This window comes from Eriocheir sinensis, chromosome 57 (assembly GCF_024679095.1).
Source record: "Eriocheir sinensis breed Jianghai 21 chromosome 57, ASM2467909v1, whole genome shotgun sequence".
In the NCBI taxonomy this organism is placed as follows: domain Eukaryota; kingdom Metazoa; phylum Arthropoda; class Malacostraca; order Decapoda; family Varunidae; genus Eriocheir; species Eriocheir sinensis.
In genome coordinates this window covers 6,469,480-6,496,413 of record NC_066565.1, presented here as the reverse complement: position 1 = coordinate 6,496,413, position 26,934 = coordinate 6,469,480, and the positions used below count along the sequence as shown (strand labels likewise).

Here is a 26,934-nt window from a genome sequence, read left to right as displayed (position 1 = left end):
ACACACACACACACAACTACTACTACTACTACTACTACTATTATTTTACTTTTACATATATCTCTCATCTTTTCCTACAAGCTCACCACAAGTCAACGTCCCTGAGTTACGATCCATGACTATACTTTTTTGGCCCCCTGTACAGCAAGAGTGATGAGTGGGCGAGCCTTTGCGGATTAGCGAAGGATTATCTCTAAAGGAATTCACTCATTTGCCTTCCTTTACCTTTTAGTGGAAATTGCAAGATTTTTTTAGTATTTTTTTTCTTATTTTTTGCATGTTATTGTGGGACTTTTTTCGAGAGAGAGAGAGAGAGAGAGAGAGAGAGAGAGAGAGAGAGAGAGAGAGAGAGAGAATGGGGAGGGGGGGGGGGTCCTCTCCTTCCCTCCGCTCCCTTTCCTGATAAAACCTCTCGTGCACATAAACTTCGGTACACATAGGATTAGCAGACGTACATGTGCACACAATTAAGCACACGAGATGGGAAATGTACACACACACACACACACACACACACACACACACACACACACACACACACTTTCCCTATTCTTTTTTCATAATCATAACTACTACTACTACTACTACTACTACTACTACTACTACTACTACTACTACTACTACTGCTACTACTACTACTACTACTACTACTACTGCTACTGCTACTGCTAATTCCTCCCTTCCTTCATCTTTCTCCGTATTTCTCTCCTTCCTTCTTTCTCTCCTTTTCCTCACTTTTTTCTTTATTTCCTCTTTTTCCACCGTTCCTTACTCCTTCCTTCTCTTTTTCCTTCCCTTCCTTCCTTCTTCCTTCTTTCTCCTTTCCTCCCTCCCTCCCTTCCTTCTTTCCTTTCTTTCTCCATTTCTACTTTTTTTACTCCCTTCTTCCTTCCTTTCCTCCTTCCCTCCCTTCCTTTCTTTCTTTTTCCATTTCTACTTTTTTCCTCCTCCCTTCCTTCTTCCTTCCCTCCCTCCCTCCCTCCCTTCCTTCCTTGCTTCCTTCCTTTCTTTCTCCATTTCTATTTTTTTCTTCCTCCCTTCCTTCTTCCTTCCTTCCTTCCTTTCCTCCCTCCCTTCCTTCCTTCCTTCCTTCCTTGATGTCTTGCTAATAATCTCTTTCTTCCTCTTTTTTCCCCTCCTTTTTCTCCTCGTGATCATAAAAAAACATCGTAAACTCTCTCTCTCTCTCTCTCTCTCTCTCTCGTCATTTTTTCTTTACTTTTTTCTTGCATATTTTTCTCTTTTCTTTCTTTTTCTTCGTTAATTCCTCCATTCTTACATTTTCCTTTCCTCATTTTTCTTTCTTTTTTCCTTTTTCTCTCTTATGCTTCCTTTTCTTTTTTCTTTCTTTCTCTTTCATTTCTTCATTTCTGTCTGTCTGTCTATTTCCTTGTCTATTTTTATCTTTTTTATATCTATCTATCTATCTATCTACCTACCTATATCTTTCTATCGATCTATCTATCTATCTACGAAGAAGGAAGAGAAAGGGATGAAAGGGAAATGAAAGAAAATAGAGGGGAAGGAAATGGAAAGAGAATGAGAGGTAGGACAAAAAGAGGGAAGGGAAAGAATGAAGGGAGGAAAATGAATGAGAGAAAGTAAAAGGAGGTGAAAGGAAAGGAAAGGGAGGGAAAGGAAAGAGAAGGAGAAGGAGAGAAACGACAGAAGGAAGGAAGGGAAGGAAGGAAGGAAGGAAGAAGAAGAAGAAGACAAAGAAAAAGAAGAAGAAGAAGAAGAAAACGAAGAAGAAGAAGAAGAAGAAGGACAAAGAAAAAGACTAAGAAGAAAAAAAAAAAGAAGAAGAAGAAGAAGAAGAAGAAGAAGAAGAAGAAGAAAAAGAAAAGCAGAAGAAGACGACTATACCAGGAATAGCAGGGGTCGAGGCGGGGTCGTCGTGTTGAGGGTGACAGAGTGACTAATGTTTCCCAGGTAGTCACGGGTGTTGCTTCCCACGGTCGGGCAGGTTAATTTAGGCGGGGACACAGGTGGACATTGTGACTCCTCTGCGTGTCTAACAATGAGGAACAACAATAACTCTGCGTGGCTAAAATATAAGCAAAAAGTCAGTGTTTGAAAATTAGCAAGGAAGGAAGGAAGGGAGGTAAAAGGGAAGAGGAGAGAAAGGAAGGAAAGAAGGGGAGGAAGGAAGGGAAAGAAGGGGACGAAGGAAGGAAGGAAGGGAAGTAAAAGGGAAAGGAAGGAGGGAAGGGAGGAAAGGAGGGAAGGAAGGGAAAGAAGGGAGGAAGGAGGGAGGGAAGGGAAGTAAAAGCGGAAAGGAACAAGGAAAGGAAGGAAAGGAGGGAGGGAAGGGAAAGAAGGGGAGGAAGGAGGAAAGGAAGGAGGGAAGGGAAGTAAAAGCGGAAAGGACGGAGGAAAGGAAGGAAAGGAGGGAGGGAAGGGAAAGAAGGGGAGGAAGGAAGGGAAAGAAGGGGACGAAGGAAGGAAGGAAGGGAAGGAGGGAGGGAAAGGAAGGAGGGAAGGAAGGAAAGGAGGGAGGGAAGGGAAGTAAAAGCGGAAAGGAAGGAAGAAAGGAAGGAAGGGGAGGAAAAGATACAGGCAGATAAACAGAGAGAGATATATAGAAAAAAAAGCAGAAAAGAAAAGAGAATGTTAGATAGATAAATACAGGCTGAAAAAAAGATAGAAATAGAGCTAGATAGAATAAAGATACGGAAACAACAGATAGATAGACAGATATAGATAGATAGATAGATAAAGACAAGCAAATCAACACCTAAGATAACTCCTTTTCCGGCGTGCAAACCTTACCACAAGAATATCACGGCAAATGCTGGACGTGGTAGGCACTGCAAGGAGCCGCTAACACCAGAGAGGGGAAGCTATGAGGCAGTTTAGTGGAGTGAAGAGCATCGTGAGAGAAAGAGAAGAGCCTCGGAATGATTCTAAACTAATGAAGACTGACAAAAGCCATGATGTGTGATGTGGAGAGGCGCTGGAGTGGCCCAAGACTACCCACATGCTATCCTGATGACCGCCTATCAACCCGGACTACCCACATGCTATCCTGATGACCGCCTATCAACCCGGACTACCCACATGCTGTCCTGATGACCGCCTATCAACCCGGACTACCCATATGCTGCCCTGATGACCACCTATCAACCTGGACTACCCACATGCTGTCCTGATGACCACCTATCAACCTGGACTACCCACATGCTGTCCTGATGACCACCTATCAACCTGGACTACCCACATGCTGTCCTGATGACCGCCTATCAACCTGGACTACCCACATGCTGTCCTGATGACCGCCTATCAACCCGGACTACCCACATGCTGTCCTGATGACCACCTATCAACCTGGACTACCCACATGCTGTCCTGATGACCACCTATCAACCCGGACTACCCACATGCTGTCCTGATGACCGCCTATCAACCTGGACTACCCACATGCTGTCCTGATGACCACCTATCAACCCGGACTACCCACATGCTGTCCTGATGACCACCTATCAACCCGGACTACCCACATGCTGTCCTGATGACCGCCTATCAACCTGGACTACCCACATGCTGTCCTGATGACCGCCTATCAACCCGGACTACCCACATGCTGTCCTGATGACCGCCTATCAACCCGGACTACCCACATGCTGTCCTGATGACCACCTATCAACCCGGACTACCCACATGCTGTCCTGATGACCGCCTATCAACCTGGACTACCCACATGCTGTCCTGGTGACCGCCTATCAACCTGGACTACCCACATGCTGTCCTGGTGACCGCCTATCAACCTGGACTACCCACATGCTGTCCTGATGACCGCCTATCAACCTGGACTACCCACATGCTGTCCTGGTGACCGCCTATCAACCTGGACTACCCACATGCTGTCCTGGTGACCGCCTATCAACCTGGACTACCCACATGCTGTCCTGATGACCGCCTATCAACCCGGACTACCCACATGCTATCCTGATGACCGCCTATCAACCCGGACTACCCACATGCTGTCCTGATGACCGCCTATCAACCTGGACTACCCACATGCTGTCCTGATGACCACCTATCAACCCGGACTACCCACATGCTGTCCTGATGACCGCCTATCAACCTGGACTACCCACATGCTGTCCTGAAGACCACCTATCAACCCGGACTACCCACATGCTGTCCTGATGACCGCCTATCAACCCGGACTACCCACATGCTGTCCTGGAGACCCCCTATCAACCCGGACTACCCACATGCTGTCCTGATGACCGCCTATCAACCCGGACTACCCACATGCTGTCCTGATGACCGCCTATCAACCCGGACTACCCACATGCTGTCCTGATGACCGCCTATCAACCTGGACTACCCACATGCTGTCCTGATGACCGCCTATCAACCCGGACTACCCACATGCTGTCCTGATGACCACCTATCAACCTGGACTACCCACATGCTGTCCTGATGACCACCTATCAACCCGGACTACCCACATGCTGTCCTGATGACCGCCTATCAACCTGGACTACCCACATGCTGTCCTGATGACCACCTATCAACCCGGACTACCCACATGCTGTCCTGGTGACCACCTATCAACCCGGACTACCCACATGCTGTCCTGATGACCGCCTATCAACCTGGACTACCCACATGCTGTCCTGATGACCGCCTATCAACCCGGACTACCCACATGCTGTCCTGATGACCGCCTATCAACCCGGACTACCCACATGCTGTCCTGATGACCGCCTATCAACCTGGACTACCCACATGCTGTCCTGATGACCGCCTATCAACCCGGACTACCCACATGCTGTCCTGATAACCCCCTACCAACCTGGACTACCCATATGCTGTCCTGATGACCGCCTATCAACCCGGACTACCCACATGCTGTCCTGATGACCGCCTATCAACCTGGACTACCCATATGCTGTCCTGATAACCCCCTACCAACCCGGACTACCCATATGCTGTCCTGATGACCGCCTATCAACCCGGACTACCCACATGCTGTCCTGATGACCGCCTATCAACCCGGACTACCCACATGCTGTCCTGATGACCACCTATCAACCCGGACTACCCACATGCTGTCCTGATGACCACCTATCAACCCGGACTACCCACATGCTGTCCTGATGACCAACCCGGACTCAGCGAAACACTAATACAGAATCAAAGATGAGTTCCGGGGGGCAGCATGACCCAAGCAAGATGGTGCCATTATAAAACACTTGCCTATTACATAACAGTTTGGGTCCACCACCAGTCCCCGTCAAGAAAGCCCACCGGTGTCGAAGGCTGAACGTAAAAGAAAAAAAAGACAACATACATAATTACTAATAGACGAACCTGAGGAGGAATAGCCATCGCAATCATCTGTGTCTTCGTTGAATTCTTGCGGGCGTGGCCGATGAAGGGAGAGCTTGTGATATGGGCAAAGGGAATGGACGAAAGGAGTGAGAGAAGGAATGGCCGAGGGAGTGAGAGCTTGTGATATGGGCGAAGGGAATGGCGGAGGGAGTGAGAGCTTGTGATATGGGTGAAGGGAATGGCCGAGGGAGTGAGAGCTTGTGATATGGGCAAAGGGAATGGACGAAAGGAGTGACCGAAGAAAGGAGAGCTTGTGGTATGGGTAAAGGGAATGGCCGAGGGAGTGAGAGCTTGTGATATGGGTGAAGGGAATGGCCGAGGGAGTGAGAGCTTGTGATATGGGCGAAGGGAATGGCCGAGGGAGTGAGAGCTTGTGATATGGGTGAAGGGAATGGCCGAGGGAGTGAGAGCTTGTGGTATGGGTGAAGGGAATGGCCGAGGGAGTGAGAGCTTGTGGTATGGGTAAAGGGAATGGCCGAGGGAGTGAGAGCTTGTGATATGGGCGAAGGGAATGGCCGAGGGAGTGAGAGCTTGTGATATGGGCGAAGGGAATGGCCGAGGGAGTGAGAGCTTGTGATATGGGTAAAGGGAATGGCCGAGGGAGTGAGAGCTTGTGATATGGGCGAAGGGAATGGCCGAGGGAGTGAGAGCTTGTGGTATGGGCGAAGGGAATGGCCGAGGGAGTGAGAGCTTGTGATATGGGTAAAGGGAATGGCCGAGGGAGTGAGAGCTTGTGATATGGGTAAAGGGAATGGCCGAGGGAGTGAGAGCTTGTGGTATGGGTAAAGGGAATGGCCGAGGGAGTGAGAGCTTGTGATATGGGTAAAGGGAATGGCCGAGGGAGTGAGAGCTTGTGATATGGGTAAAGGGAATGGCCGAGGGAGTGAGAGCTTGTGATATGGGTAAGGGGAATGGCCGAGGGCGGAGAGCTTGTGATATGGGTAAAGGAATGGCCGAGGGAGTGAGAGCTTGTGATATGGGCGAAGGGAATGGCCGAGGGAGTGAGAGCTTGTGGTATGGGTAAAGGGAATGGCCGAGGGAGTGAGAGCTTGTGGTATGGGTAAAGGGAATGGCCGAGGGAGTGAGAGCTTGTCGTATGGGGAAAGTGAATTGCCGTGGGAGGGAGAGATTGTGTTATGGGTAAAGGGAATGGCCGAGGGAGTGAGAGCTTGTGGTATGGGTAAAGGGAATGGCCGAGGGAGTGAGAGCTTGTGGTATGGGTAAAGGGAATGGCCGAGGGAGTGAGAGCTTGTGGTATGGGTAAAGGGAATGGCCGAGGGAGTGAGAGCTTGTGGTATGGGTAAAGGGAATGGCCGAGGGAGTGAGAGCTTGTGATATGGGCGAAGGGAATGGACGAAGGGAGTGACCGAGGAAAGGAGAGCTTGTGGTATGGGTAAAGGGAATGGCCGAGGAAGGGAGAGCTTGTGATATGGGCGAAGGGAATAGCCGAGGGAGTGAGAGCTTGTGATATGGGCGAAGGGAATTGGCCGAGGAAGGGAGAGCTTGTGATATGGGTGAAGGGAATTGGCCGAGGAAGGGAGAGCTTGTGATATGGGTGAAGGGAATGACCGAGGAAGGGAGAGCTTGTGATATGGGTGAAGGGAATGGTCGAGGAAGGGAGAGCTTGTGATATAGGTGAAGTGAATGGCCGGGGAAGGGTGAGCTTGTGATATGGGTGCAGGGGATGGCCGAAGAAGAGAGAGCTTGTGATATGGGTAAAGGGAATGGCCGAGGAAGGGAGAGCTTGTGATATGGGTGAAGGGGATGGCCGAGGAAGGGAGAGCTTGTGATATGGGTGAAGGGAATGACCGAGGAAGGGAGAGCTTGTGATATGGGTGAAGGGAATGACCGAGGAAGGGAGAGCTTGTGATATGGGTGAAGGGAATGACCGAGGAAGGGAGAGCTTGTGATATGGGTGAAGGGAATGACCGAGAAGGGAGAGCTTGTGATATGGGTGAAGGGAATGACCGAGGAAGGGAGAGCTTGTGATATGGGTGAAGGGAATGACCGAGGAAGGGAGAGCTTGTGATATGGGCGTTGCAGAGAGACAAGGAGTGACCACGGATACCCACCACACACCATCACTACCACTGTCAGACTGAGGGAGTGAAGGGTTCGTTGAGTCCGGCTCGTCGTGTTTCGAAGCTCCACACGGATGATGAGTGGGGCCTCGAACACGGTACTCGAACTCAGGGTTGTCGATTCCCGCTACTACTACCACTACTATTACTATTGCTACTACTACTAAAACAAATGATAGTGATAACAGTAATACAATATCCACAGCAATAATAATGATAATAGCAACATCTCACTTAATTGACTGCTCTTTCGGCCACCTCTTCGGACTCTTTACAGGAGCAGCGAGTAGCGGGCTTTTTTTTTTATTATTGTTTCCTTTTTCTTGTGCCCTTGTGCTGTCTCCTTTGCTGTAAAAACAAACAAAACAAAAAACAATAGGAAAGAAAAAACACACTCTTGATAAACAGTTTGTATTTTGAAAGAAACTATACCAGTTAGGATAGTACACGAAATAGACCAGTTTGTTTGTTTGTTGGTTGGTTTACTCCTCTGTTTGTTTATCCGCCTCTAGGCCACGAGGTACACAAACAGGTGGTGCTGGTGGTGGTGAGGGGGGGGGGAGGGCCGCGGGCTGGGGGGGGCGGAGGTGCTAGGGGGCTGGGGGGCCAAACTCCTTCCTTTCCCCACACTCCCACGACCCAATGTAAGGGGGGCGTCTTCCTGCTGACTGGTGGAGGGGGGGCGGGGTGACGGGGGGACAAAAGGGGGTGGCGCTCCCCTCCTAGACCCCCCTTTCTCCCAATCCTCCACTACTTCAGCTGTGTAGTTTACTTGTTCTGTTTTTTAGTTTTCCTGTTCTTTACACGTCCTGCCAGACATATCAACATCAACATCATCAGTTTGTTAGTAGTCCAATTCGTCCTTTTGACCCACCAATGAAGGAGAAGCAAGAACAAGGCCAATCGTCATACGTAGCCAGCGACAGCACGATGCGTAATGATTGTAGTAAGGAAGTAATAGTAAGGATAGTAATGACTCAGCGTATATCGTATTACAGAGACAGAGATACGGACCGAAGGGGGCGGTAGAGAGGGGGTTTGAAGGGGGGGCGAGAAGGAGGGCAGAGCTGGAAAGAAAGAGAGACAACATTAGTAAAGGGAAGAAACGGAGAGGTATTTCAAAAGCCATAAAGAATAAGACAAAAAAAATTAACCTACTGCCCATCCTCCTTCTCCTCCTCCTCCTCCTCCTCCTCCTCTCAGCAAGCCATACATACAAGAATATATTAACACTAACTAAAACCATGTACCACTTCTTCCTCTTCCTCCTCCTCCTCCTCCTCCTCCTCCTCTTCTACCAAAACAACACACAAAAACCCATCCATCTACCCTCCTCCTCCTCCTCCTCCTCCTCTCAACAAGCTATACATACAAAGATATATTAACACTAACTAAAACCATGTACCACTTCTTCCTCTTCCTCCTCCTCCTCCTCCTCCTCCTCCTCTTCTACCAAAACAACACACAAAAACCCATCCATCTACCCACCTCTTACTCTTCCTCCTCTTCCTCCTCCTCCTCCTCTTCCTCCTCCTCTTCCTCTTCCTCCTCGTACTCGGGCTCTGGTGGCGGGGGCTCAAGTTCCTCCTCGACCTCAGCCTCTTCGGGGGATTCGGGGTCTCCTGCCTTCTTGCCGGGTCGCTCGCCGAACCACTTGGGGAGCTGGGCTGCGGGGGAAGACAGGGGTTAGAGGGGGGTGGATGCAGGGGGGTTGTGTGGTAAGGGGGTGAGGTTGTGTTTTGGGGTGTTGTGTATGGGTGAAAGAGGAATGGGGAGGGATTGAGAGAGAATGGAGGGGTGAGGGAAGGAAAGGGAAGGAGGTGAGGAAGGAGGGTGGGGATGAAAGGGGTGAGCCGGGTGATGGTAGGGGGAATTGGAGGTGATGAACGGGGGAGAGGGAGGGTGTGGTGGGGAACGGGGGGGTTGGAGGGGGTTGTGTGTTGGGGGGTATGTGTGGGGGGTATGTGTAATTCTCTCTCTCTCTCTTTCACACACACACACACACATACACACACACACACACGTTACTTCATCTTAAGTTTACACACATAACATGCAGATCAAAGGCAAACAACACACAAACAAACAAACAAACAAATAAAAATACCTACCTTTTTCACGGAATTAAAAGAAGAGAAATAATAAAAAAAGTAAAGTAAACAACCACGAAAAAAAAATAATACGAACGAAATGAGCAATGAAATAATAATGCTTGTAATGATAACGAGAGTAATGATAATAAAGACGCAAAACAAACCCAAATAAAAAAATAAAACACGAAATTATACATGAAAAAATAATATGAAAGTAAAACATATAAAACACTCAACAGCACACACATTATTATTATTATTATCATTATTATTATAGATTAGACAAGGATGAGAGAGAGAGAGAGAGAGAGAGAGAGAGAGAGAGTAAACCAAGAAATGGGTGCAATTATCAAATTCAGGTGTTGAGCAGGTGTAGTTGAGGTGACGTGCTCGTTAGTGTGTGTGTACCTGCTTTCCCTGTGTTAGTCGGAGGGAACAACGGTGCGGGGAAGGTTAGGACACGGAACACTGAGCGAAACAAAGAAACGTTGGCGGCTTGGCTTGTCGTGAGCGAAACGTTGAAATGAAACTTGCCCAAACGGATGCGAAAGTACAGCAGCGGGGAAAAGGACTGGGAAGAAAAAGCGACGAAAAAAGTGATTGATAAGTGATGTTGCGGGAAATGGCAACTGTGGCGTTTGAAAATAAGCGAGAAAAACAAGAAGAGGTCATTTATACTGCGAGGAAAAGCAACTACCTGATACCTCTGACAGTGGCCGCAAAGTCAACTATTCGTGGCGTTTGGAAATGAGCGGAAAGAACAGGAAGAGGTCATTTATAGTGCGAGGAAAAGCAACTATCTGATACTCGTGGCGTTTGGAAATGAGGGAAAAGACAGGAAGAGGTCATTTATAGTGCGCGGAAAAGCAACTATCTGATACTCGTGGCGTTTGGAAATGAGGGGAAAGAACAGGAAGAGGTCATTTATAGTGCGAGGAAAAGCAACTATCTGATACTCGTGGCGTTTGGAAATGAGCGGAAAGAACAGGAAGAGGTCATTTATAGTGCGCGGAAAAGTAACTATCTGATACTCGTGGCGTTTGGAAATGAGGGGAAAGAACAGGAAGAGGTCATTTATTGTGCGCGGAAAAGCAACTATCTGATACACGTGGCGTCTGGAAATGAGCGGAAAAGACAGGAAGAGGTCATTTATAGTGCGAGGAAAAGCAACTATCTGATACTCGTGGCGTTTGGAAATGAGCGGAAAAGACAGGAAGAGGTCATTTATAGTGCGCGGAAAAGTAACTATCTGATACTCGTGGCGTTTGGAAATGAGCGGAAAGAACTGAAAGAAGTCATTTATAGTGCGAGAAAAAGCGACTAACTGATACCGCAAAGTCAACTACTCGTGGCGTCTGGAAATGAGCGGAAAAGACAGGAAGAGGTTATAGTGCGCGGAAAAGCAACAACTTGATACCCCTGACAACGGGCACAAAGTCAACGGCGATTTTTACTGTTTTTTTCATTATTTTGTTTTAGTTTGGTTGTTAAGAAAGCAGATTTCGTTTACTTTTCCTTTCTCGATTTTTCCCTACAATTTCTTATACTCGTTAATTATTCTCAAACGGAGAAGCGATGGAAAAAAAGGTTAACGTGATCCCTAATACCAGCAGGAGTGACGGGGGTGAGAATAATGGAAATACTAAAACAACAATAACATTAACAACAGCATCGCCCTCTTCCTCTTTTTGGCCACTCCTTTGACCTCTATTCAGGAGCAGTAAGTAGCGGGCTCCTTTTTAATATTTTTCTTTACGCCCTTGAACTGTCTCCTTGGCTATAAAAAAAAGTATCAAAGGAGGAGAAAAACTAATGAACGGCCGGATACAGAGAGACAACATTAGTAAAGGGAAGAAATGGAGAGGTATTTCAAAAGCCATAAAGAATAAGACAAAAAAATCCTAGAGTAGCAGTGTTGTAACGGTAGCCCAATGGTAACAATGAAAAACAACAACAGTAATGAAAACAGCGTCGTCCTAGTCAGTGGAGGAGAAAAACTAATGAGAGACCGGACACAAAGACTTAAGAGTAGCAGTGTTGTAACGGTAGCCCGATGGTAACGATGAAAAACAGCAATGGTAATGAAAACAGCGTCGTCCTAGTCAGTGGAGGAGAAAAACTAATGAGAGACCGGATACAGAGACTTAAGAGTAGCAGTGTTTTAATAGTATCCCGATGGTAACGATGAAAAACAACAATGGTAATGAAAACGGCGTCGTGCTAGTCAGTGGAGGAGAAAAACTAATGAAAGACCGGACACAATGGCTTAAGAGTAGCAGTGTTGTAATAGGAGCCCGATGGTAACAATGAAAAACAACAACAGTAATGAAAACAGCGTCGTCCTAGTCAGTGGAGGAGAAAAACTAATGAGAGGCCGGACACAAAGACTTAAGAGTAGCAGTGTTGTAATAGGAGCCCGATGGTAACAATGCAAGCGGCGATAACAGATGTAGCAGCAGCAGCAGAAATAGCAGTAGAAGCAGCAATAGTAGAAGAATATAAAGCCCATAAATAAGGAACAAAAAAATAGCCAATGTGAGAAATGCAAAAAATAATACGGACAGCTTTTTGTTTGCTTGTTTTGCGGTGAAAAAGCCAGCGATTTTTTTTTTTTAATGTGTAAAAAAGCAGATTTTGATTACTTTAACTTTTCAAAAATAAGATTGTTTACGGCACAGAATTACTTGTAGTCTTTTTTTTTTTATCCTGTTACGTTTATGACTTTACATTTTGTTTACTCTTCTTGTTTTGTTTACTTCTCTTGTTTTCTTTATTTTTTACTTCTCAAAAATTAGATTGTTTACGGCGCAGAATTAATTGTAGTCCTTTTTTTCTATCCTGTTATTTTTTTATGACTATACACCTTGTTTACTTTTTGTTTTGTTTATTTTTCTTGTTTTCTTTACTTTTACTTCTCAAAAATTAGATTGTTTACGGCACAGAATTGCTTGTAGGCCTTTCTTCTATCCTGTTACTTTATGACTATACACTTTGTTTACTTTTTGTTTTGTTTACTTTTACTTCTCAAAAATTAGATTGTTTACGGCATAGAATTACTTAGTCATCTTTTTTTTTTCTCGCGTAACGTTTTATGACTTTACACTTTCTTTACTTTTTGTTTTGTTTACTTTTCCTTCCCCAAAATAAGATTGTTTACGGCACAGAATTACTTAGGCTTTTTTTTCCTGTATATGACTTTACGCTTTGTTTACCTTTTGTCTTCTTTAGTTTTCCTTCTCAAAAAATATTGTTTATGGTTCTACAATTTTTTTTTCATAACCGAAATGAGTTGCTTCTCTTTTTTCCTGTTACTCTTTATTACTTTTTTTACTTATTTTGTTTTTTGTTTGCTTGTAAAAAAAAAGCAAATTTAATTTATTTTTCCTTCTCGATTTTTTCTACATTTTTTTTATACTCAAACCGTTACTTTTTTTAATTTTACTTTTTTTTGCTTTTTTTTTTCGTTTGCATGTTAATAAAGTAGAGTTCGTCACTGTACTTCTCTATTTTACTTTATTTACTCTATTTACTTTATTTTTCCATCATTATTTATTATTGCATTACTTAACAAAAAATAAAGTACATTATTTACCGCACGACAATTCCTCATAACAAAAAAAAAAAGAGTTAATTCACTGTTATTTTTTCCGGTTTTATTTATTTTACTTATATTTACACCTTATTTTTGCAGTTACTATTATTTCTTTTTTCTTTGCTACTTTTTTACACTTTTTTTTTGTTTGCAGTGAGTCGCGTAAAAGTTTGGTCTGTTTGCACTTTGTATACACCTCTTTTTTACACTTTTTTTTACGGCGTTGTTGACACTTACATTTCTGGCGGGCCTCGAACTGGGACTTAAGGTCGTTCCATTTCTTCTCCTTCTCTTCCTTTGTGGTCGATACGATGCCCTGGTGGAGGAAGGGAGGAAGGGAGAAAGGAGGGAGAGAGGGAAGGAGAGGGAAGAAGGGAAGGAAGGAAGGAAGATGGGAAGGAAAAGTAGAAAGAAAGGGAGGAAGGGAGGAGAGAGGGAAGGAAGGAAGGAAGATGAGAAGGAAAAGTAGAGAGGATGAAAGGAAGGGAAGGACGGGAGGAAGGAGGGAAGGAGGAGGAAGGAAAGGGAAAGGATAGCAAAAACAAAAGAAGGAAAGGAAGAATAGAAGGAAGAAAAAGGGAAGGAAGAAAATTATAAAAACAAAAGAAGAAGAAAAATAAAAGAAGAGATCGTGAGAAAGAAAGGAAGAAAGGAGGGAGGGAGGGGAGAGAAGGATGAGGATGAGGAGGAGGAGGAGGAGGAAGAAAAAAGAGGAGGGGAAGACAAAATTTAATCAACAAACAAACAAACAAACGAACACAGTCACGTGATGGGAACAACCAGTGTGGTGGGGGGGGGGGAAAGGAAGGGGAGACAAAGGGAGGGGGGGAGGAGGGGGGGGAAAGGGATGACCTAACCTTTCCAAACTGACTAAACATGACATAATAGCAGGAGAGCTTGGGCGTCCGGAGGTGGAGGGGGGACCAAGGGGGGTCAGTTACACCCTTGGCAATCTGTTATAGAGCCGATTTCACAGTCAAAACGCAGTGTCTTCGTAACAGCCCGAACCAGACTATAGAATCCCATACAATCCAAAACGGTGAGGTCTTCGATGCCACACTAAATACACAAGACTTTTCCTGTACAGTTTCATCAAATTTGTGAACTTAAATATAAACAACAGACGCTATACAAGGAAATTTCGAAGGCTCTGGTATTGGTCATGGAGAACTGTGAAACTGGCCCATAGTCTTGGTCACTCTCGTTTGTAAGCTCAGAATTAATATTTTTCAAAGCCTCAGGCCACTTGGAGCTGCAGGTATTGGCAAGCAGGTGTGTCATCGCCTCGTGGTTCTCCAATGAAAACATGAACTTTGATGAATATGTGTATGGAACCTAAAACATACTGGGCCATTTTATTAGACTTTTCAGCGCCCAAGCATGCAGGTACTAGGAAGCGTGTGTGTCATCGCCTCGTGGTTCTCCAATGAAAAAATTAACTTTGATGAATATATGTATAGAACCTGAAACATACTGGGCCATATTACCTTTCAGCGCCCAACCACACACATTCAACAAGGCTTTCTTTCGTAGGCTTTGTGGGCATTCCCCTGTTTAGTTTTATGCCCCTGGTGGTAGTCTGACAAAGCTTCTCCGCCATGGACGTAACGAAACTCTAATGGGAACGCGTCTAACCTCTCTCTTGGCCTTGAGAAATGAATGATGTAGGAGAGGAAAGCGTTCAAGCATACCGACCATTGGCTCCGTCCCCCCTTGAAAAACTTCTGCGGACGCCCTTTGAGAGAGAGGACTAGGGGGAAGGGGAGTGAGGGGGGGAGAGGGGGAGGGGGGTTGAAGGTCACGGATCATTGGGTCAACAAAGCACACGCCTGACTGCACCCTTAAAGCCTTAATAATAGATAGAGCTAATAGATAAAACAGAGATGGGTCATGTCTCTCAGTCGATTGGTGTGGGTCACGTGTGTGGGTTTGACATTCACGGTTTTAATTTTCATGAATGTGTTTTTTTTTTTTTTTTTTTGGATTTCTGAAAAGTAGAATATTAATAAAACTTTTGGGCTTTTAAAAATTTTCCTCCCACTTTTTTTTTTTTTGGTTTGCACGATTTTATTTCTTGGTCTAAATTAGCCTGTGTGTGTGTGTGTGTGTGTGTGTGTGTGTGTGTGTGTGTGTGTGTACGGGGGGGGGGGGGAGGAAGGTGAGAACAAGGGGGGGGGGGGTGTAACAGGTAAACGTACACCAACAAACTAACAAACACAATAATATACTCACGAAGGGGAAGGGGTGGGGGAAGAAGAGCGGGGAGAGGGGGAGGGAGAGGGGGAGGAGTTTATGAGAGCAGTGAGGGAGGGGGGGCGAGGGGAGGGAGGGGGGAGGGGGGGCGGGCAGGTAACACTACATACCTGGTTGCTAATTGTTCAAAGGTGTAATAGAACGAAGTCGCGGAAATTACGATAAAAATACCTGAAAAAACGCAACTCACAATAAAGCCGCTTCCTACATGCCAGAAATACCGCGACTTAAACCATAAAACCCGCGACTTACATGCTATAAAACCCGCGCCGGAAGTATCACAAACCCGCGACCGAAGGACCTTAAAACCGCGACTCGGATACCGTAACATAAAACCGCTCCAAGAATGTTATAAAACCGCATCTTAGAACACCATAAACACTCGGAGGGACGTTAGCAGTGGCAACGAACGCACGCACGCACAAACAAACAAAACAAAAACAAAACAAAATAAGAAAAAAACAACGCCAGGACCGACAAGGCCAACCGCCGCGCACCATAACAACAACAACGACAACAACAACAATATTAATGATGATAACAAGAGTAACTGTCATTATTATCTCAAGGGAGGGAGCGGGGGAGACAGGGGAGTGGGGGGGGACGGACCAGGCAGATAACCGTGCTGGGCTTACAAGGGAGATAACACCAACGCTAGCAAAGGATAACAACAATGACAACAAAGCGGACAACGGCAGCCAAGGGAATCATGAACCATAACAAGCCACTACAGCCCCGTTCACACCGTGCCGCCTCTGGGCCACGACAACCCAGCGACTTCTGCATTTGACAAGTTGGTTCCCACGCTCCAAGAAGGGGGAGGAGGTTTTATTGGGGTCTTGGTGTTTTGCCGACTGTCTGGGATATTCGGCCAACTAGTCGCCAGCATGTCGTGTTAACCCTCACGACTCCAGACTCCCGCCACGACGTCGGCGCAGAATTCGGCAACAGTCTCAAGACCTCTTTCAAGACATGCCCGACCCTTTCACATCAACACCCAAGACCTGTGTACCCTAGAGTCTCGGGTTGTCGTGGCCCAGAGTCGGCACAGTGTGAACGGGGCTTAAGGGTTCTCAAGTTGTCATTCTTTCGTTCCTTTTCTTTGTTTTTCCTCCCCGCGTCGTGGCTCGCCCTTACGTACCTTTCGCCCTGCCGGTAAACTCTGCGTACTTTTGCTTCCAGTACTTCTCATGCTCCTCCTTCAGGTACAGTTGGAGCCCCTGGAGAGGCGAGAACATACCGTGTGGAGGGAGGGCACGAAGGGAGGGAGGGAGGGCGGGGGGGGGAGACCTACGCACAAAGTTCACACAAGACCTCCTCTATTTACGAGGATCCGTTTCCGATCACTGGTCTGGCCGCAAAGCCCGTGTTCCATTCACCTTTGATCCGTGGCTAGTCTTTCGTTGGTGCTGGTGTTTATGAGGGTCGTATTTTAAAACATTTCTTCGCCCAAGTTCACATATTTGACAAGGCTTTCGTATAAGTTTAGGGCATTTCCAGGGGTAGTTTAATGGCCCTGGTGGTAGTTTGACCCTTCATCTGTACCGTGAACTTAAGAAAACACTCAATAGAACCCGATTGATCCCCTCTTTGACCTCCAGAAATAGTTGATGTGAGAAGCGAAAATGTCTATAATACCAACCTAGTCCCGGCTATGCGGTACAGACGGCTGCCTGCGTCTGTGTGCAGCGGTGTGCGTCAACAATCAATGTGTGACCTACAGGATGGACTTTTTTTTTTTTTTTTACGTCTACGCCTATATCGTCGGTAGGCTTGCTTGAGGGGCCTGGATGGTAGTCGGCCCCAGCCCGTATTGGCGTAGGCAGGTGTTTATAGTGGCGCCATCTTCTCTTGACTGCACATTGCATTGGCGAGTGCTCGAAAGTCCTCTCCCTCCCCACTCACCAGCACACTATTCTCAGCCTATTTTTCGAGGTTTTCAGTCACAATATTAACCAGCCATTCTATTTCAGTCTTTACCTTTTCATTCTAAACATTCTATTTCATTCTAAACATGTTATTGCATTTCATTCTAAACATTCTATTACATTCTATTCCCATTGCTATTCTATTTCATCACCTTCGTTAAAAACAGTAATGTTCCTTCTTGGCGACTTAAGGAAAAGTGCAAGTTCGACCTTACTGTGATGAAAGACAGACCAAAGCCAACAATATAAACAACAATCAACAACCTTCCATTTTGTTGTGATTTTGTTCCATCAATATTCGGCAGTCCATTCGATATCAAAACATTCCTATTCCCTCCTTGTATGATCTTTCTTACGCTGAAGGAAGACCCATAATCAATCGTATCTGGGTGTATAGGAATGTTATTTGAAGCCTTTTTTTTAGGTTTTCGGAACTGGCAACACTGTACAGATTAAAAAAGAGAGGGCAAGGCCAATATTCTTCAGCATATCGGCACCTCAGTTCGTCTATTTGAAAAGCCTCTCATAGAAGTAGCTGGGGTTTCCATGGACTGTTTTGTGATGCTAGACATAGCCTTGAGGGGCTATTACACTGGGCAAATTTTCCGAGGATCTTCAGTCAAACCACGATTTCCGCTGGCGTGGTTCTCATTAGTTTCTCGTTATTGCTGCTGATGATGATGATGGTGAGTAATACCGTCGTCCTTCAGTGAAATCTACCGTAGCTTTGGAAGATTGTGGACACGTCAGAAAACCACGGAAATATGAGGACCACGCCAGAGGAAATCGTGGTTTGACTGAAAATTTGCCCAGTGTAACAGCCGCTTTACTCGACTTCTGCATCCTGAACGGTAAAACTGACCCATGAAAACCCGGTTAATCTTCTCTGTGGCCTTGGGAAATAGTCGTAATGAGAGCCCGATAGGTTTAAGAATATGGTTTAGTCTGCTGTTAAGCGTCGTAACGAACCTAACCTATCATGACCTAGTGCGTGTACGTAGAACACACACACACACACACACACACACACACACACACACACTCTCACACACACACTAGCTCACAACCAGAAGGACCGGGGTTCAATTCCCCGGCCGGGTGAAGGTAAGCTGGATTTGTCTTCTTTCACGTGTAGCCCCTGTTCACCTAGCAGTGAGTAGGTACGCGACGTCAGGCAAGGAGTTGTGACCTCGTTGTCGCGGTGTGTTGTGTGTGAGTGGTCTCAGTCCTACCTAAAGATCGATACTATGAGCTCTGTGCTCTTCCGCAGGGGAACGGCTGGCTGTCTCGAGAGACCCGCAGCAGACCAAGAGGTGAATTACACACGCTTATAACTCGCTACACGTTCCACCTTTCCACGATCCGAAACAGCGAATGAAACGCCCGAAACAAAACGCAACGAAACAAAAACATAACGCATAGCCAACTAAGTATAACTACACTGCCTAACCCAGACAAAACAAGGAAAAACAGACAAAGTACGTAATGCTAAAACACTTCCTGCAACACCATCGCACTACTCAACTAAGAAACCAAAGCAGAGCGTCGTAAAGAAACCAAACGGAAAACTAAAACAACTAAGAAAACTATAAATGGACACCTGCCAACTAAGACAAAAAGAAAAGAAAAACAAACAGGCAGGAACTAGAGATAAAAAAAAAGTAAACTAAAGAAAACGAACGTCAGCAAGCAGGAGGTGAAGATAAACAGAACAAACAGGAATAAAAGGAATACGGGAAAAAAATGGGAATGGAAAACAAAGAAAATGGGAAAGGGAAAAGAAAATGGGAATGGAAAACAAAGAAAATGGGAAAGCGAAAAAGAAAATTGGAACGGAAAACAAAGAAAATGGGAAAGGGAAAAGAAAATGGGAATGGAAAACAAAGAAAATGGGAAAGGGAAAAGAAAATGGGAATGGAAAACAAAGAAAATGGGAAAGGGAAAAGAAAATGGGAGAGGAAAACAAAGAAAATGGGAAAGGGAAAAAGAAAATTGGAAAGGAAAACAAAGAAAATGGGAAACGGAAAAGAAAATGGGAATGGAAAACAAAGAAAATGGGAAAGGGAAAAGAAAGAAAATGGAAAAGGAAAACAGGAAAGAAAATGGAAAAGGAAAACAAAGAAAATGGGAGAGCGAAAAAGAAAATGGGAACGGAAAACAGGAAAGAAAATGGGAATGAAAACAAAGAAAATGGGAAAGGAAAACAAAACAATAAAGATAACAAAAGAAAACGAACATAATTATGGAGCTGAGACAGAAAACGAAGAAAAAAATGACACAAACAGTATAGAAAAGAAAACGGAAACGAAAATGGGAAGAAGGAACAAAGAAAACTGGAAAAAGTAAAGAAAACAAACAAATATTGACTTGAGGCAGGAGGTGAAGATTTAACAGAACACAAACTCTAAAGAAAATAAAACGTGAAAGAAAACGAGAAAGAAAACGGGAGAGGGGGTAACCAATCTATCTTTGCCGACTCGCTCTCTAGAATAACACCCAAACACTCGCTACCAACTTACTTCTCGTCCTCGCCATAAACTCCTCATACTTTTCCTTCCATAATTTCTCCGAATCGTCTTTGAGCACAACGTCCCATCCCTAGCGGCGGAAACAGGAAATAGGGCGGCGGGTGAGCGAGGAAATAAATAGGAATAAATAGGAAATAAATAGGAATAAAAAGGAAATAAATAGGGATAAAAAATAAATGAGCAGAAAACAGTGCGGAGACAAAATATTATGCTGGTAAATAAAATAAAAAGCATAAAACATAGACATTAGTAATTGCATAATGGAATGAAGAGGAAGCTTATCTATTTTCAGTCAACAAAAAAAAAATAATAATAATGCTAAATCTTACAGTAGATATTATAGACATGAGCAACAACATAATATATTGAAAAAAAAAAAGATAAGTTATTTTGATGTAAACTCGGTAAAGACAAATAACAATACTGATAAACCTCATGGTAGATATTAGTTATGTAATGTTGAAATATTTGAACTTAACTCGTAGTCTTTAGGTGAGAAAAATAGGAGTTGAAAAAAGCAAGAACCTGACAAAAGAACTGCAATTATTTATACAAAAAAAAAGTTGAAAAATTAAATAAATGAGAGTAAGACATTAGCCAAAGAACTTAAATCAAAATGCACAATATAAAGTAGCAGAAATAAAATAACAGCGAACGTATCAAAATAAAAGATCCTGACAAAAGAACTGCAATTATATATACAAAAAAAAAGTAGAAAAATTAAATAAATGAGAGTAAGACATCAGCCAAAGAACTTAAATCAAAATGCACAATATAAAGTAGCATAAATAAAATAACAGCGAACGTATCAAAATTAAATATATCAAAAAGCAACAGAAATATTATTTGATTATAGTGCAAATAAACTAACCTTCATCTGTTACATAATGAACAAACAGGGAAAAGAGATAAATTAGGAAGGAAAAAGAGTAATGGAGTAAAAACAAAACAAAACACCTCGAGGAAGACGAATCCGTAGATAGAAAAAAAAGGTATTGTTCGCCGCCACGCTAAACCCTATAAGCTCCGCGGGGGGGCAAATCTGGCCACTCCTGAGCTGCTTCTACGAAAACCATACACTTTTTATTATCAAGTGTAAAAGAAAAACAGTCCTACAGATAAACGCAGAAAATACCCTAGATTAACATGTGATATCAATAAGACCTATACGAAAACGTCGGAGCTTATAGGGTTAAACCACCGCCGAGGAAATAACACCAACCCACGACACGAAACATAAACCGCTCGAAGCACTTACACCCTGCCCACAGTTACTATAATAAACCCCAACTCAATGTCTACGTAAAATAATCGCCCCAGAGACAGTTAAACCCAGTCCTCAGTTACTAAAATAAACCCCAACTCAATTTCTACGTAAAATAATCGCCCCAGAAACAGTTAAACCCAGTCCACAGTTACTAAAATAAACCTAAACTCAATTTCTACGTAAAATAATCGCCCCAGAAACAGTTAAACCCAGTCCACAGTTACTAAAATAAACCTAAACTCAATTTCTACGTAAAATAATCGCCCCAGAAACAGTTAAATCCAGTCCACAGTTACTAAAATAAACCTAAACTCAATTTCTACGTAAAATAATCGCCCCAGAGACAGTTAAACCCAGTCCTCAGTTACTAAAATAAACCCCAACTCAATGTCTACGTAAAATAATCGCCCCAGAGACATTTAAACCCTGCCCACAATTACTATAATAAACCCCAACTCAACTTCTACGCAAAATAATCGCCCCAGAGACATTTAAACCCTGCCCACAGTTACTATAATAAACCCCAACTCAACTTCTACATAAAATAATCGCCCCAGAGACATTTAAACCCTGCCCACAGTTACTAAAATAAACCCCAACTCAACTTCTACATAAAATAATCGCCCCAGAGACAGTTAAACCCAGTCCTCAGTTACTAAAATAAACCCCAACTCAATTTCTACATAAAATAACCGCCCCAGAGACATTTAAACCCTGTCCTCAGTTACTAAAATAAACCCCAACTCAATTTCTACATAAAATAACCGCCCCAGAGACATTTAAACCCTGTCCACAGTTACTAAAATAAACCCCAACTCAATTTCTACATAAAATAACCGCCCCAGAGACATTTAAACCCTGTCCACAGTTACTAAAATAAACCCCAACTCAATTTCTACGTAAAATAATCGCCCCAGAGACATTTAAACCCTGTCCTCAGTTACAAATATAAACCCAAACTCAATTTCTACGTAAAATAATCTCCCCAGAGACATTTAAACCCTGTCCTCAGTTACAAATATAAACCCAGAACTACCAAACCTCACTCCTTAAGTAACAAAACCACTCTAGACACTGTAACCATGCCAACTGTAACAAATATAAACCCACAGTTACTAAAACCCAATCCGTATATATAAACCTGTCCTTAGCTATAAATATAAACCCAGAACCATCAAATAGGATACTTAAATCTACTTCCCAAAACCACTCTAGACACTAACCTTGGACCCACAATTACTAAAACCCATCCGTATATATAAACCTTGTCCGCTGTTACTGAAATAAACCCAGAGCTACAAAAACCCGCTCCACAAGTACATAAAACACTTCAACCCTGTCTCCAGTCACTAATATATACCCAGAGTTTGTAAGTCTAACACCTCGCCCAGGTAGCTAATTGGCCCTGGTTCCTAGGTATAAAGATATGGGTGGACAAGTGATTCACAACCCTAGAACTTATAATATTCGTCTCAAATTGTACTTATGGACACTAAATTAACCCTGAACATCCTTAATACAGAAGCTAGTATGTCCCCTTTCCCAGGTAGCTAATCGGCCCTGGTCCCTAGGTATAGATGCGTGGGTGGACAGGGCACTCACAACCCTGGACCTTATATCTTCCCTTTAAACCGTACTTATGGACACTAGATTACTCCTTCAACCCTTACACAGAAGCTAGTAAGTCCCCTCACCCATGTAACTAATCGGCCCTGGTCCCTAGGTATAGAGACGTGGGTGGATTGGGCATTCACAACCCTGGACCTTATAACCTTTGCTTTAAATCGTACTTATGGACACTAGATTACTCCTTCAACCCTTACACAGAAGCTAGTAAGTCCCTTCACCCATGTAGCTAATCGGCCCTGGCCCCTACGTACAGGTGTGGGCGGACAGGTAACAGGTAACGCAGGTCATACTTACACCCTCGAACAGCTTCTTCTTGTCGTCGTATGTTCGGCGGTCAGTACGGCGCTCGAATTTGGAGGCGGTCTGGATCTTGGGCTGCGGGGAGAGAGAAAAGGAGTGAGTGGGAGGAAGCCAGAGAGGGAGGGAGTGAATGCAAGGAGGGAGTGAGATGAGATAGGGAGGGAGAGTGAGTGAGTGAAAGTGAATGAATGAGAGGAAAGAAGGAGTGAGGGTACGAATGAGAGAGATGGGGGGAGAGAGAGTGTGTGAATGAGGGTGGAGAGGGATAAAATGACTGGAGAGAGATAATAAAGAGGGAGAAAATGATAGAAGAGAGAGAGGGGGAGGGAGTGGAAGCGAGAGGAGAGGGAGGAAGTGGTGGGAGGAAGATGAGAGAATACGAGGAGAGGGAGAGGGGAGGGGAGGGAGAGAAGTGGGTTGAAGGAGTGCATGAGTGCGGAGGGAGTGGAAGCGAGATTGAAGGGGGAGTAAATGAGAGGAGAGGGAGTCAGTGGTAGGAGGAAGATGAGAGAATACGAGGAGAGGGAGAGGGGAGGGAGAAGGGGATTGAAGGAGTGCATGAGTGCGGAGGAAGTGGAAGCGAGATTGAAGGGGGAGTAAATGAGAGGAGAGGGAGTCAGTGGTAGGAGGAAGATGAGTGAATGCGGGAAGAGGGAGAGGGGAGGGGAGGGAGAGAAGGGGATTGAAGGAGTGCATGAGTGCGGAGGGAGTGGAAGCGAGATTGAAGGGGGAGTAAATTAGAGGAGAGGAGTCCGTGGTTGGAGGAAGATGAGCGAATACGAGGAGAGGGAGAGGGGAGGGGGAGGGAGAGAAGGGGATTGAAGGAGTGCATGAGTGCGGAGGGAGTGGAAGCGAGATTGATGGGGGAGTAAATGAGAGGAGAGGGAGTCAGTGGTAGGAGGAAGATGAGTGAATGGGGGAAGAGAGAGGGGAGGGGAGGGAGAGAAGGGGATTGAAGGAGTGCATGAGTGCGGAGGGAGTGGAAGCGAGATTGAAGGGGGAGTAAATGAGAGGAGAGGGAGTCAGTGGTAGGAGGAAGATGAGAGAATACGAGGAGAGGGAGAGGGGAGGGGAGGGAGAGAAGGGGATTGAAGGAGTGCATGAGTGCGGAGGGAGTGGAAGCGAGATTGAAGGGGGAGTAAATGAGAGGAGAGGGAGTCAGTGGTAGGAGGAAGATGAGTGAATCCGGGAAGAGGGAGAGGGGAGGGGAGGGAGAGAAGGGGATTGAAGGAGTGCATGAGTGCGGAAGGAGTGGATATGACTGAAGAGGGAGTGAAATGTACCAACTAAGGCTGTGAAAAAAAAAATCATGTGTATATTAACAAATCTGAGTATACAGGAAAGGGAGACTGTGGCGGAACAAGGGAGAGGAAGGGAGAACGTGTGAGGGAGGGAGAGAATGGCGGTGGAGGGAAGGGAATAATGGAGGGAGAGAAGAAGGGAAGGTGATGTAGAGAATGAAATAAAGGGAAAGAGGAAAGGAAAAGGGGTGAGGAGAAAGGTGGGAAGAATGTGTGAGGGAGGGAGAGCAAGGCGGTGGAGGGAAAGGAACAAGGGACGGAGGGAAGGAGGTAAGGTGAATGTGGGTTAGTAGATAGGTGGGTGTGTGGGTGGATAAGTGAAAGAAACTATCCATACAAATTTCAAATGGTAAAAGGAACACAGAATCGATGAAGGGAAATATCTTGTGGTGAAGAACAAAAAAATGGGGGGAACAGAAAGGTCAGGTTAGTAGATAGGTGGGTGTGTGGGTGGATAAGTGAAAGAAACTATCCATACAAATAAAAGAACGCAGAATATTCCTTTGCAAAAATCGATGAGGGGAAATATTTTGTGGTGAAGAACAAAAAAATGGGGGGAACAGAGAGGTCAGGTTAGTAGATGGGTGGGTGTGTGGGTGGATAAGTGAAAGAAACTATTCATACAAATAAAGGAACGCAGAATATTCCTTTGCAAAAATCGATGAGGGGAAATATCTTGTGGTGAAGAACAAAAAAATGGGGGGAACAGAGAGGTCAGGTTAGTAGATGGGTGGATAAGTGAAAAACTATCCATACAAATTTCAAATGCTAATGGAACACAGAATATTCCTTTGCAAAAATCGATGAGGGAAAATATTTTGTGGTGAAGAACAAAAAAATGGGGGAACAGAAAGGTCAGGTTAGTAGATGGGTGGATAAGTGAAAGAAACTATCCATACAAATTTCAAATGCTAAAGGAACACAGAATATTCCTTTGCAAAAATCGATGAGGGGAAATATCTTGCAACCTAAACGGCTGCACTAAAGTTTGACACGGCAGAATAAAGGAAAATATTTGTTTTTAATTAGAAAAAAAAACGGAAAAAATCACTCACCGGGTGCTTGCCAGTCAACGCTCTGTTTGGAGGAAGAAGAAAAAAAAAGGAGGAAGGGGAAAGGAGGAAATATTAGCGACTACATTATAGTGACACGCGTAAATATGAGTCATGAAAGAATAAACAAAACTATGAATCCATCAAAAGTTAACCAAAAAGTAAGTATTCATGACATTATCCAAAAAAAATGTATATGTAGATCATGAAAGAAAAAAATATATAAATACATCAACACTTAAAACCAAGAAAACAACAAGGTATTCATGACGCATTGTCCAAAGCTGAAAAGGATATGACGACAAGGACAGTTACATAACACTACGCTATCCCATTTTCTATGACTAGGAACAAGACCAATGAGAGAAAATGGGAGAGGGATTCAGTCGTTGTGTGTGTGTGGGTTGACAGCTATTCACTACACATCAAAAGTCACATGGAAGAACTAGTGTGTGGAGTGTGTGTTCAAGGGTAACTTATCTAAATTTTTCAAGGGAGAGGGAACATTAACCCGGTAGCAGCGACGGACCAAATTTGTGGCTTTACCGTGTACCAGCGATGAGCCAAATTTCTGCCATGATATAAAGCTCCCAAAATAGATGATGCATAAACTGATCACACATGCGTTGATATATATATTATGAAATGGTTTACGTGAGTGATGATTCTTTCTCATTATTTTACTTAGAGGGGCCCTTAACCTAACGTAACCTAACCTAACCTAAGAAACATGACCCCCGCAGCTACCGGGTTAAAGAGACGGAAAATGAATAAATGGGGGAAAATAATGATACCAGATAATACCACGGGATAATAATGATGATGAATAATAAGGATAATAATGAATAATAGGGAATAAGAGATAATTACAATAAAACGATCAGTAGAGCGCATTCATTTTTATACTTTACGTTATTCATTTCGTATAGTTATAATCGTGGTAATAACAATAATATCAATTACGAATGGCTTGACCGAATTCGTCCATAGATCAAAATTTATGGAAAGAAAACGAAGATTAAAGTAGAAAACCGAATTTGTAAGAGAAAACTCCGATTAGAAAATAAATGAAAAAGAATATTACTTTGGGATGGCGAGAAATGTTTTTTTTTTTTTTTACACGCGTCTGTGAAACCAAAATTTGTAATGACATTAACGGAAATAAAATTAGACGGACATACACACAAACACACGCACACACTCACAATCACTCTTATTTTTACTCTCTCTCTCTCTCTCTCTCAAGACTTACTCGGCGTCAAGGCCTCTCTTCAGGGCTTTCTGTCTCAGCTGTTGCTTCTGTCTCTCCTTAAGTTCTTTCAGCTGTAAAGAAGGGCGGGCGAGAGGCGCCGAAAGTTAGTCCACACGCTTCGAACCCCGACACTTGCCTTTAGCTTATTTGAGAGGTCTTTCTTTCCCTCTTTCTCCGCGCTAAGGGCTGTGCATCGCGCCACACTACCAAGACATTCAAGGGTGGGGACAGGACTAAGGACAGGACACACAGACTAACCAGAGCCACAGAATAGGAGTTTGGCCACCTTCATCACCTCAGGCGCCATGATGT

The 26,934-nt window shown here is 44.4% G+C and overlaps 2 protein-coding genes across 7 annotated transcripts in view; one reads left to right on the top strand and one right to left on the bottom strand.

The window, feature by feature from the left end:
* LOC126984742 (fatty-acid amide hydrolase 2-like) overlaps positions 1–26,934 on the top strand; it is a 111,680-nt gene that overhangs the window by 15,092 nt on the left and 69,654 nt on the right. The gene's annotated exons all lie outside the window — the stretch shown is intronic.
* LOC126984744 (troponin T, skeletal muscle-like) overlaps positions 7,825–26,934 on the bottom strand; it is a 39,096-nt gene continuing 19,986 nt past the window's right edge. The window contains exons 6-11 of one of the 6 annotated variants that reach the window (XM_050838779.1): positions 26,623–26,693; positions 25,374–25,395; positions 23,012–23,092; positions 19,813–19,891; positions 8,916–9,094; positions 7,825–8,494 (exon numbers count right to left, since the gene is read on the bottom strand). In XM_050838779.1, the coding sequence (XP_050694736.1) occupies positions 8,919–9,094; positions 19,813–19,891; positions 23,012–23,092; positions 25,374–25,395; positions 26,623–26,693 (429 nt within the window). In that variant the 3' untranslated portion in view covers positions 7,825–8,494; positions 8,916–8,918. Of the gene's footprint in view, positions 8,495–8,915; positions 9,095–13,349; positions 13,429–16,506; positions 16,586–19,812; positions 19,892–23,011; positions 23,093–25,373; positions 25,396–26,622; positions 26,694–26,934 lie in introns of all 6 variants that reach the window. The other 5 variants (XM_050838781.1, XM_050838780.1, XM_050838785.1 and 2 more) reach the window with 5 other exon arrangements.